Consider the following 12491-nt stretch of genomic DNA (forward strand, 5'->3'; position numbering starts at 1 on the left):
TCATATTACTTGTGCTAAAAAGCAAGAGCAAGCCATATTTGCATATGCCCACTGCACAGCACTACGCACGGATTAACCATGGTCAAAAATAGAAATTTTTTACGTTTACCAACACAGCTTCTATTCACAGGTGTATTTGACATCCTGGGGGGGTAGAAAACTTGGCTTATAAGAGTAGAATATGAGAGAATATAGATAATATATAATAAAAGTAAAATATATATGTAGGGTGCTAAGTAATAACAAGCCAAATTCAGCAAAGCTCAACGAAACTTCCATTCACAATTTTGCCTTATTTTATCAATTAAATAATTAAATTGGATTGGGAAAAAACGCAAATTTTTTGTGGTTAGGCCCGAAAACCCTAATTTATACAGATTATCTGGTTTAACCCAGTGCAAACTAAAATATCTACTAGGAATAATTTTGGATCTTTTGGATGGTGTAATAATTAATAATACTAAACTTATCTCTAGCATTTGTGAGGGTGAGCATTTAGGGAATAGTGATCATAACATTGTCTCCTTTGAGATTCTGTAGCAGAGGCAATTCTATAAGGGAGTAACAAATACTAAATTTCAGATGTGCAAACCTTGACAGTATAAGGGCATCTCTGCAACATATTAAGTGGGAAATGCTTTTCACAGGTTTTAACAAAGAACAAAAATGGTCTTAATAAATATACGTCGCTATATTCCCCTTTTGATAGAAGTGTTGGTGTTGAGGTTGGTAAGAAAAGGCGTGCTTTTAAGGCTTTCAAGATAGCTGGGAAAGCCGAATCATTTATAAGGTACGAGGAGGCCAATAAATCATGCATAAAAGCAAGCTAAAATCGATATGGAAAGGGATATTGCAGCAAGCAGTAAAACGAATCTAAAATTATTTTTTTAAATATGTTAATAGTAAAAAAATTAAGCAGGAAGGGGTGGGACCCATAATATCAGAGTGGGGTCAGCTGGTTGAGGAGAACAAAAGAAAAGCAGAGATTCTGAACTCATATTTTTCATCTGTCTACACAAATGAGGAACCAGTAAGTAAAGGTTTCCTTCTTAATAGTCCCAATTCTAGTAATACAACTAATGATGCATGGTTCACACAAGGTAATTCAAGAGACTAGAACATGTTAAGATAATTAAAGGTCCGGGGCCATATGGTATTCATCCCAGGGTACTTTGCGAGCTCTGCGATTGCCAAACCTCTTCACTTAATTTTTCTGCATTCACTGAGGTCTGGCATGGTGAATTGCTAATGTGGTGCCACTATTAAAAAGTGATCCCGTTCTCAGCCTCAAAACTATAGGCCTGTTAGTCTGACGTCTGTGGTAGGAAAGCTTTTTGAAGGGTTAATAAAGAATAAGATACTAGACTTCAAATCATAATAATATAAGTTTGTGCCACCATGGTTTTATGCGTAATAGATCTTGCCAGACTAACTTAATTTCTTTTTATGAGAAGGTGAGCAGGGACCTCGAATCTAGGATGGCAGTGGATGTGATTAAGTAGATACTGCTAAAGCATTTGATACAGTGTCACACAGAAGGTTACTGGTTAAATTAAGGAATGTTTGCCTGGAACACAGTATTTGTACCTGGATAGAGAACTGAAAAATTACATACACTGAATGGTGGTGTGATCGGAGTTTCCTTAAATGAGAAGGATCTAGGGGTTTTTGAAGATAACACATTGTGCAATTCATAAAAAACCATAAAAAGGGATGAAAACATAATTCTGCCTCTTTACAGGTCCCTGGTAAGGCCTCACCTGGAGTATGCAGTGCAATTTTGGACTCCAGTCCTTAAGAGGGATATAAATGAGCTGGAGAGAGTGCAGAGACGTGCAACTAAACTGGTTAGAGGGATGGAAGGCTTAAATTATGAGGGTAGACTGTCAAGGTTGGGGTTGTTTTCTCTGGGAAAAAAATTGCTTGCGAGGGGCATGATTACACTTTACAAGTACATTAGATGACATAGAAAAATAGCAGGGGACCTTTTTACCCATAAAGTGGATAACCGTACCAGAGGCCACCCCTTCAGACTAGAAGAAAAGAACTTTCATTTGAACAACGTAGGTGGTTCTTCACAGTGAGGACAGTGAGGTTGTGGAATGCACTGCTGGGTGAAGTTGTGATGGCTGATTCTGTTAATGCTTTTAAAAGTGGCTTGGATGATTTCTTGGACAAAACAATTATCAAAGGCTATTGTGATACTAAACTCTATAGTTAGTATAGATATGGGTATATATAATTTATATGAAGGTATGGAGGGGTGTGTGTATGGATGCTCGGTTTTCGTTTGAAGGGGTTGAACTTAATAGACTGTGTTTTTTCAACTATGTAACCATCTTGAAATTGGGAAAGGGACATCTACCATTGATTAATACATGACTTATACATGACCTCGGCAGGTCTGAGATGGCGGAGTTTCGGAATCAAGCTATTTGCAGCATCTGAGTATAATAAAATCTCGAAAAAAAAATTTGCCCCAAAAAGCCCAACTACAAAAATTTGAGTTTTAGTATATAACCCCCTAAATGTCTTGCTAGCAACATGGACAACCTGCACCAAGCAATGCTGTTATTTTTTTGAGGAAGGGAGAAACTATTCAGCTACAAATATTTTTACTTTGTGTATACCAGCCCAATGAAGAGCTCTGCAAATAGCACACAATTGCAGTCACATAGTAAGTTAGGTTTAAAAATGGCATGCATCCATCAAGTTCAACCATTAATGTCTTTATATAACTTGCCTTACTGCTAGTTGATCTAGATTAAGACAAAATTACCCCATCTAACGCCTCTCTACTTTGCCTGGGGGGGGGGGGGGTCTTGCTAACTCCAAAATGGAAATTGGACCAGTCCCTAGATCAGCAGTATCTGCTCTAATGCTTCCTGCCCCCCATGCCCAAAGCCCTGACTGAACTGTGGTCTGGGTACTTCATTCAGTTAAAATTAGGGATGCACCGAATCCAGGATTCAGTTTGGGATTCTGCCTTTTTCAGTAGAAAAATGTTTTTCCCTTCCTATCCCTAATTTGTATATGCAAATTAGGATTCGGTATTCGCCGAATCTTTCGCGAAGGATTCAGCAGAATCCAAAAGTGATTTCGGTGCATCCCTAGCTAAAATGGCCCCACGAAGGCCAGGCAGAAGACTTTCCCAAAGCTAGCAGAAATGGTACAATTCATTGTACAAAATAAAGAAAACAAATACATTATCTCTACCCCAATCACCAAATGTTACGTATAGGCTCACCTGAATTGTTCTGTGGTTTGCTAGGTGCTGGAGCAGGAGCAGATGCTGGTGCAGGTGCTGCAGGCTGCGGTTGCCCTGAAAAACATCAACTTTTTTGAAAAAAAATACCAGATGGCAGATGTTAAAAATTATTTCTGCCGCAGAATATATATTTTATAAATTTGCTTCCAGCATAGCTTACAGCAATAATGAGAAGTTACAAAATAGAGAGTATACCTTAAAGGAGAAGGAAAGCTCCAAGACAGTTTATTGCCAACAGATTAGCGACAATAGTGCAAGCTAGAACGCTATATTTATTCTGCAAAATGCTTTACCATACCTAAGTTAACTGCACTAGATACTGTCTGTTTGTTTAGGATAGAAGCAGCCATATAAGCTTGGTGTGACATCACTTCCTGCCTGAGTGTCTCCCTGCTCACTTACAGGTATGAGCTCAGATTACAGCAGGGATGGGAGGAGGGAGGGAGAAAGGAGCAAACTGAGCATGCTCAAGCCCTGCCCTGGAGATTTATGCTAAAAACAGGAAGTCTGATACAGAAGCCCATGTGTACACAATAAAAGGAAAGAAATGCTGTGTTTCTTTTGACAGAGGACTCAGAGCAGCATTACTTTGAGGGTTTACTTGTATTTATATAGACCTTTCTGATAAAGCTTACTTAATTTTAGCCTTTCCTTCTCCTTTAAGTCATTGCCATACAAAACCATTCAGTAATTAGGTCTCTCACATGCAGACATGTTAGTAACTGCTTTGCAAAATTATTGGATTCTTTAGGTAAAATATGTCGGTTACATTTGCTTGTTCTCGGTTACTGAGAGATAACACCAAGAAGAAATGATTATAGGCAACAGGGAGGTGCAGTCTGATGTCAAAAGTAGCATTGTTTATTGCAAGAGACAACCCTCTATTCTGAGTTGGTTGCTCACATTCTGATTTAGTAAATGATACCTGCAATAAATATTCAGTTCCCCAACCAAAACAGGACTAGTCCAGGGATGAGATGCTCCTAAAATTGGTTTACAACATGCAAAAATATTGGCAGAACTATAACTACAATGCGCTCCTCTAACCAAAATTCCATTTTCCAAAATCTCTTGCACAAGTCTGGTTATTCTTATCTGTGCATCTGTTAATCACAAAATATGCATAGTATTGTTGAAACTAGAGTTCTGGCTGCAGAAGAGCAGACAAGTGAAAAGGTTTAGTTCTTAGGAGGTCAGAACAAGCAGTGGAAGAAAAGTAGGAAACAAACTGCATTCAGTTCAAAAAAAAACTTTTAGTATGATTTACAGAGTGATATTCTAAGACAATTTGCAATTGGTTTTCATTTTTTAATTATTTGTGGTTTTTGAGTTATTTAGCAGCTCTCCAGGTTGCAATTTCAGCAATCTGGTTGCTATGGGTCAAAAGTACCCTAGCAACCATGCACTGATTTGAATAAAGGACAGAAATATGAATAGAAGAGCAAATTATTTCGAAAGACGAGTAATAAACAGAGCAATAACAATACATTTGCAGCCTTACAGACGATTTGTTTTTAGATGGGGTCAGTGACCCCCATTTAAAAGCTGGAAAGTATCAAAAGAAAAAGGCAAATAGTTTAAAAATTATAAAAAATAAATAAAGACCAATTGAAGAGTTGCTTAGAATTAGCCATTCTATAACATACTAAAAGTTAACCGAAAGGTGAACCACCCCTTTTAACAGATACAATCATTAATATTTTAAATATATATTGGGAAATTGTTTAAAATTACATTTACTTTCATTATGCAAAATATTTGTCCTTTAATTATATCCATTAAGCCTATATCTTCTATGTAAGTGCAGAATTGTGCACCTTGGCTATTCATTTATGATCTAAATGTTGTATTTTCACGGCAAAAAAAGAAAAAAGGGAAATCAAGGCTTAATATTTAACTATGACTTATTGCTGTATCTCGAAAATGACTCAGTTAAACCATCCTAAAATGTACTCTTACGTCACATTCTATTTCAAGGGTAACAACTTGAAATGATACATTTCTGTAACACAAGGGAGCAGATGGCTCTGAATAACAGATGTAGCAATATGCAGAGAGCACAATCGTAGATGAGTTATCATGGGGTTCAAAATCAATAGATAATCACATTCGTTCAACTGCCAAGAACACTAGCAGGAATACGGACGGGTAAACAAATAAAACTCACAGCACGAATCTGACAATTCTATCAAATGTGTAAATGAGGTTAATGGGCCTAATCATTTTTCTGAACAGGTGGCAAATATCTTGAGTCGCTAAAGGCTTACAGGGTAGAAGTTCTAGTTTATGATTTCAGGGAGTTGACACGAAGATAAATCCTTTTTCTAAATCCATAAAAAAATTCAAATTCTGCTAAACTCAAGTATAACAGTTACCTTGCAATTAGGGATGCACCGAATCCAGGATTCGGCCTTTTTCAGCAGGATTCGGGCCTGGCCGAACCGAATCCGCATATGCAAATAAGGGTCGCGAGGGAAATCGCATGACTTTGTCACAAAAGAAGGAAGTAAAAAATGTTTTCCCCTTCCCACCCTTAATTTGCATATGCAAATTAGGATTCGGTTTGGTATTTGGCCGAATCGTTTGCGACCGAATCGGGGTTCGGTCGAATCCAAAATAGTGGATTCGGTGCATCCCTACTTGCAAGAAATCACACTTAAAGGGAATGTTCACCTTCCAAACACTTTCAGATGAGTTATTTTCAGATTGTTTATCCAGAAAAAAAAAAAAAATTTTCGATTGCTTTCCATTTTTTTTCAAAATCTAAGTTTAAAGTTGAATGGTTCTGTCTCTGGTGTTAGTCTGGCAGCTCATTTATTCATGGTGCAGATTCTGGACAGTGACAATTTTGCAACATTTAGTTGATACATTTCTCAGCAGCATCTCTGGAATATTAGTTACTATTGTATCAATTCTAACAATTGCCTTTAATGAAACTCAGGAATTTTGCTCAGTTGGGACAAAGATAAGAAATGTATCACCTAATGTATCAATTTAGAAGTTTACAGGGTCGGTGACCCCCACTCCCAGAGCTGCTTTTCAAGGTGAAAAATGACACTTTCAATTCAATATTTGAAAAACGGTCACACATAGAAAACAAAGTAATTGGAAAAAAAGTGTCTATTTCTGGTGAACTATCTGAAACCAACTGAAATGAAAAAAGTGTTGGAAGGTGAACAACCCCTTTAACTGGATTTTAACCCTTACTGAGAAAACCGTAAAGACCAACACTAAGAAAATGAGCTCTCTGTAGAGTCCTGCGCGGAACTAATTTGCTAAACCCGAACCGCACCCTTACCCGCTTGGACCCGCTACCCAACCCGACTCGCAGTACCTTATCTGCAAACCGATCTGCTGACCATCAAGAAACAGGAAGTGCCATCATTGTAAACCGGAAGTGACATCATTGGAAGTTGGCGTGATCAGAAAAAAGGGAGTAAAACTCGTTATTGAGAAGACCCGCGACCAGTAAAACCTGGAGAAGCGCCGACCTGCGTCTATACCCGCTTCCGAAACTTCTACCGGCAACCCGAAGGGTACCGCAGGTTTTCGCCGGTAACCCGCGGGTACCCGACCCGCTGCAGGACTCTAGCTCCCAGTTAAGCCTGAGCTGAGCACAAGAGAGTTATCAGTTCCACCCAATAAATGGCCAATATCAGTGATCCCCAACCAGAGGCTTGTGAGCAACATGTCACTAACCCCTTTGATGTTGCTCCTAGTGAACAGGTGTTTCTTTTCAATTCCTTGCTCGGAGGTATGTTTTGGTTGCATAAAAAAACAAGTTTACGGCCAATAAGAGCCTCCTCTAGGCTACCAATTGAATGTGGGTCATTGTTAAAAAAAAAGGTTAGGGACCTGTGGCCTAGATACATTCACTATGCACAGAATACCTGCCCCTGAACGGGTTTATCACCAGTATAAACATGGGTTTTGCCTAAATCATTAAAAAATGTTTAATGTGCAGCTGGCACACATACCACATGCATTTTTTACAAAGAGAAAAAATGTACCACTGTTCCCCTCTTGACAAATTCATTTCTCCTCTCTTATGTATGGAGGAAGTAATTCAAAGTAATATTACAAATAGGATGAGAAAAAGATGAGCAGACGCACAATACGGTTTTATGGTGGGAAAATATATAATTTAGTATGCAAATAACAGCAAATCATGTGGATGGTTCTGTTTTAGTCCTTTAACAGTAATGTTAACTTTAACAGTAATGTTAAAGTCAATGTCTCAGAAAAGCAAGAAAGCTCCTATACTTCGAATAGCCACTGTATTAAAGGAGCAGTTCTCCTTAAGTTTTAGTATGTTTTACTATGACCTATTCTTAGCAACTTTTCAATGGGTCTTTATTTATTTATTTTTTTCCAATAAATAATTTTAGAATTAGATTGGGAGCCAAAAAACTGTGAGGCTACAATTCTATTGCTAGTTTTTATTACTTCTCTTTTAATTTCATGCTCTTTCCTATTCATCTACCAGTCTCATCTACCAGTTGCTAAAGTAACATTGCACCATAGCAACCAGATAACTGATAAAGCTGCAAACTGGAGAGCTGCTAAACAAGCAACTAAATTCAAAAGCCACAAAATAAATTAAAGTAGCATAGTGGTTTTCTATAATTGAATTTATGTTTTAAAATATATTTATCTATAGAAGTCATTTTCAGGCTACTTTAAATGCAGTAGCTCATATGACTAGACACAAATAAGACAGACAGAAGTAAGAGTAGCTTCTAGTAATTTTTAAACAAAAGATCATCATGACGGTTTTAAATTTATTCCAGCATATTTGGGGTAAATGCCGTACTCAATTTGTTTTCAATTTAGTGTCTTGAAATTTAATTTGCCGTTATAAAATGTAACCTTGGAGTACATTTCTATAAGCTGCCCACAAAGTCATTTTTTACAGCGCCAAATATCACACAAGCTTACAGTAATCGTTAAATATAGTTTCTCCTTATTAAAAAAAAAAAAAAAAAAAAAGAAATGCAGAAATAACTAAAAACTAAAACCTTAACAAAACAGAGCTTATGCTTCTCCTTTAAGTACAATGTATAAAAGAAACCCTACATTTAAAAAATGTCAGGAAAAAAAACATTTCAGTGTGTATAAATTTATTGTCACTTTTTATTAGTCAAACCCTTTCTTAGTCCTCTCCACTTGGCCACTGAAACCTTTTTGCTTCAGTGAAATGGACCCTAGCACATTCAAAACTGGAACAATGCTAAACAAAAAAAAAACGATAAACATACGAAATAACATGAAGATCAATTGTTGTCTCAAAATATCACTTTACATCACACTAAGGTGGTTATTTATTTATTTATTAAAGGTCGAGTTGTGTTTTTATCAAAAAAATTTAGTTTTTCACTAAAAACTTGAATTTTTCGAGATTTATCATGCCTTGATGCTGCTAAAACCCAGAATCTGAAAATACTCCAGCTAAAACCTGTCAATCATTTGAAGATGATTTCCGCCTTCAATATTTTAGTTTTTTTTTTACAGTGTTTTGTGCTTGAAAACTTTGAGGAATTCAAGGTTTTTTAAGACTATAACAATAAATTTGAGCCCCCCCCAATTGGATTCAATCAAGTTTTTTTACTGTCTGTTTTTTTTCGTAAATAAACAAATAGTTGAGTTGTGAGTTTATTCAAAGTAGAAAAAAACTTCACTAACCCCACATTTGAAAAATAACCACCTAACAGTTAATTTAACCCATTTAATCACTGTGCACTTTTTTTCCAGTTATCCACAACGTGGAATTTGCTACTATGCACGGACGACTTGCTGGCTACCTAAGCCGATTTTTTAAACTTACTATTCATAAGTAATATTCAGATCTATGTTTTTGACAAACAAAAGTATAGCCGATCTGAATTTTCTGCCTTCATTTGCTGTTTAGAAAAGTAATGTACGAACATTTATACCACATATATGTCTGGAAAGTAGAGGTTTAAAGGAACTAGGGGAAGTAGAAATATATTTACACATACCATCATTGTAAGGCTGTGGATTGCCAATCTTTCCCATAACCAAATCAGCAGATTTCAGAACGTCCAACTCCATTACAATGATGACTCTCCTACAGAACAAGGTAAGGTAAAATGTCATAATGCAGCTCATCATGTTAAAGGGCATGTAAAGTCTAAGGCTAGAAATGCTGTATTTTGTATACTAAATATAAACATGAACTTACTGCACTACAAACCTAATCAAACAAATAATTTATGATTTCAAAGTTGGCTAAAGGGGTCACCATCTTGTAACTTTGTTAAACATCTTTGCAAGACTAAGACTGTGCACATGCTCAGTGTGGTCTGGGCTGCTTAGGGATTGTCATAAACAAAGCTGCTTGAGTTTTGCATGGCTGGGAAGTAAGGCAGGGGCTCCCCTGCTGTTCATAAGTATGATTGTTTCCCTGCTCAGCAGTTAGGGACCATCTGACAATTCCTATCCACAGCATTAAATGAAGGGAGAATTTCACTGCATACAGTCAGGTTTCTTATAAAAACTGTACACATGTTTTAATTATATTGGATATAGATTTCTTTTTCATTAAAGAAAGTAAAAATTGGATTTTATTTTTTCGCCTTTACATGCCCTTTAATGTCATCCCACACTTAAACATAACACATATAATAGATGCCTATTAACAGAAGACATTCAACAGTCTGGTTTTGGTAGGGATGCACTGAATCCACTATTTTGGCATTCAGACGAATCCTTTGTGAAAGATTTGGCCTAATCCCGAACCAAATTTGCATATGTAAAGTAAGGGAAACAAGGGGGGGGGAAGAGAACCAAATTTACATCGCACAGTTAAAAAAAAATTTTTAATTTGTTGTTTGTGTGACATCACATGGTTTTTTGGATTCGGTTCAGCCAGGCACTTGGATTCGGCTGAATAAAGCTCAAAAAGGCCCAATCTTGGCCAAATCTCAAACTGAATCCTGGATTCGGTGCATCCCTAGGTTTTGGACACCACATATAATTAATTATATTGTTTTTCTAGATTTAACAAAGCTGCGAAAAGAGGGTTGTGGTAATATGGAAAATGGGATTTCAATGTTGCCAATATTTTAAAGCTGTGCAGAAAGAGAGAGAGGTGGCAACAGCAAATGCTCTGTCAACTAGACCCATGGGCGCATCCTTTTGAGAATATAGAAGTTTGGCCTGTGCATGGCTGCCTTTAGCTAAAAGGGTGTTGGCTAAGCATTAGAAGACTAGTAACACCATAGATTGTCAGTTATTTATTTGTATGTAATAGTTATCATGCTCATCACCTCCAAATAAAAGCTTTTGTGCACCCGTCTCATATGAAAAGTTTTCAACCATGAGAGCCATGTGCATTTGAGTTCTCCGGCTCTACTTCAGTACTTAAGCCATTACATTCTAAACGTCAGATTTTAAGCTGGTATACAAATATTGGCCCAACAGCACATGGCGCAAGGGTTGTTTTGTTTCCATTAGAAAATATTGCTCTCTGTGGCATACAAAATACCTAAAATGCCTTTCTATAGCAGAGCCTTAACTTTGTTGTGTCAATATCAGTAGAATAGTGTGTAAATGCTTTTAATTACATTTTGGTTCCATAGCATGATTTTATTAAAGGGGAACTATTGTGAAAATTAAAATTTAGTATAAGCTTCATCATACTGAAATAAGAAACATTTTGTAAATACAATCACTTAAATATTCTGCATAGTTTCTGAAATAATCAAGTTTATGTTCACTATCCCTCTTTTTCAGCATCTGTTTCTCTTCATTCTCTCTTCATGCAGGAGATGGATGTCAAGATATTCATTGACAGTTAGATCCAATATATCTTATGGGGGGGTCCTTTCCTACCAGATGTATTAGAGCTCACACAAACAACCGATTCCAGTACCAAAAAAAAAAAAATCTAAAAAAACTGCCTTTTGCACAAATTCTACGTGTAGAGAGACATGTCTGGCGATTTTAATACAGTAACCTCTACTACATCTTCTAGGCAAAAGGAGCCCCCTATAAGATATATTGGATCTGTCAATGAATATCTGACACCCAACTCCTGCATGAAGAGAGAATGAAGAGAAACAGATGCTGAGGAATAGTGAATATAAACTTGATTATTTCAGAAACAGTACCGAATTTTTAATTGATGGTATTTAGAGGCTTTTTAGCATAAAGCTTATACCCTGTACTGAATTTTAATTTTCGCAATAGTTCCGCTTTAATATGGACAGGATCATTGATTGCTCTTGTTATAGAAAGGCATTTTCAAGAATTGTATCAGTTTCAGGACGCTCAGATTTGCCATAGGCAACAAAATACCTCTCCATCACAAAACTTGATAGGTTTCACCACCTGCCCAACAGGAGAAAAAAAGTGACGGCATGGAATGTGCAACATAGTAGCAAAAATGAAAAGCCACATTACCTTCCATCTTTCAGATTATTTACAATAAACCGTGACACCTGACAAATACAGTTTGTGGCAAGAAGATTGTTATCCACAAGGGAGTTCAGCTGGGTTGCCAACATAAAAGCTGTAATGGATGAAAAATAATTGTAAAATGGATGAAAGACAGACAACTTTATTACGGTGTGTCAAATTAAATGTTTTCATAGCCAGACAGGCAGAATTCATCACAAAAGACCCATCACAAAGAATCATTTTACACTGAGCTTGTGTGTTAACCAGGCAGCAATTACAAAAGTGTTATCCAAACAGCATCCTTTTCAGATGTGGAACAATTTACAAAACCCTGTCTTCGGCTGTCTGAGGGATACTGGAAGTTTGGAATGTTCGAAAACAGAGGTCAGTTTCTTTAAACCTGATAAGGTGGACGCTGCTGTCATTTATGTGCTTCACATTTGACCAACAACTTTACCATAAACTTGCCAGCTTGGCCCTGACACTAATTTAACCCATTTAACATAGGATAAATTGGTGCTTTTGGCATGGTCTGAATGAGTTGCCTAGATCATGTTACGGATACAAATACGCAGCACATAAAACAGAGACAGCTCAGCGTCTTACAAATATTTGCTTGCAAGGTCAGTGACAGACCCAGCAATTAGCCACCCTGAAAGGTTGAAGGGCAGGTTGCCCTTTAATATGATAAAGTACAAAAGTATGATAAAAAAAAATGTCCTACTCTAACTTTTTGTCTGGTCATGATTATTTTTCATAGTTTTTGAATTATCTACCTACCTCTTCTGCTTCTTTCCAGTCT

General features: G+C 36.9%; 1 protein-coding gene across 2 annotated transcripts in view; it reads right to left on the minus strand.

Moving 5' to 3' along the window:
• rpa1.L (replication protein A1 L homeolog) overlaps nt 1-12491 on the minus strand; it is a 36763-nt gene that overhangs the window by 19377 nt on the left and 4895 nt on the right. For both annotated transcript variants that reach the window (XR_005965216.1, NM_001088116.1), the window contains 3 exon segments: nt 11693-11801; nt 9268-9356; nt 3248-3322 (listed from right to left, as the gene is read on the minus strand). Coding sequence is in view for 1 of the 2 variants with exons in the window: in NM_001088116.1 (NP_001081585.1) it covers nt 3248-3322; nt 9268-9356; nt 11693-11801 (273 nt within the window). In the remaining variant the exon portion in view is untranslated.

Source organism: Xenopus laevis, chromosome 2L, assembly GCF_017654675.1.
Source record: "Xenopus laevis strain J_2021 chromosome 2L, Xenopus_laevis_v10.1, whole genome shotgun sequence".
NCBI lineage: Eukaryota > Metazoa > Chordata > Amphibia > Anura > Pipidae > Xenopus > Xenopus laevis.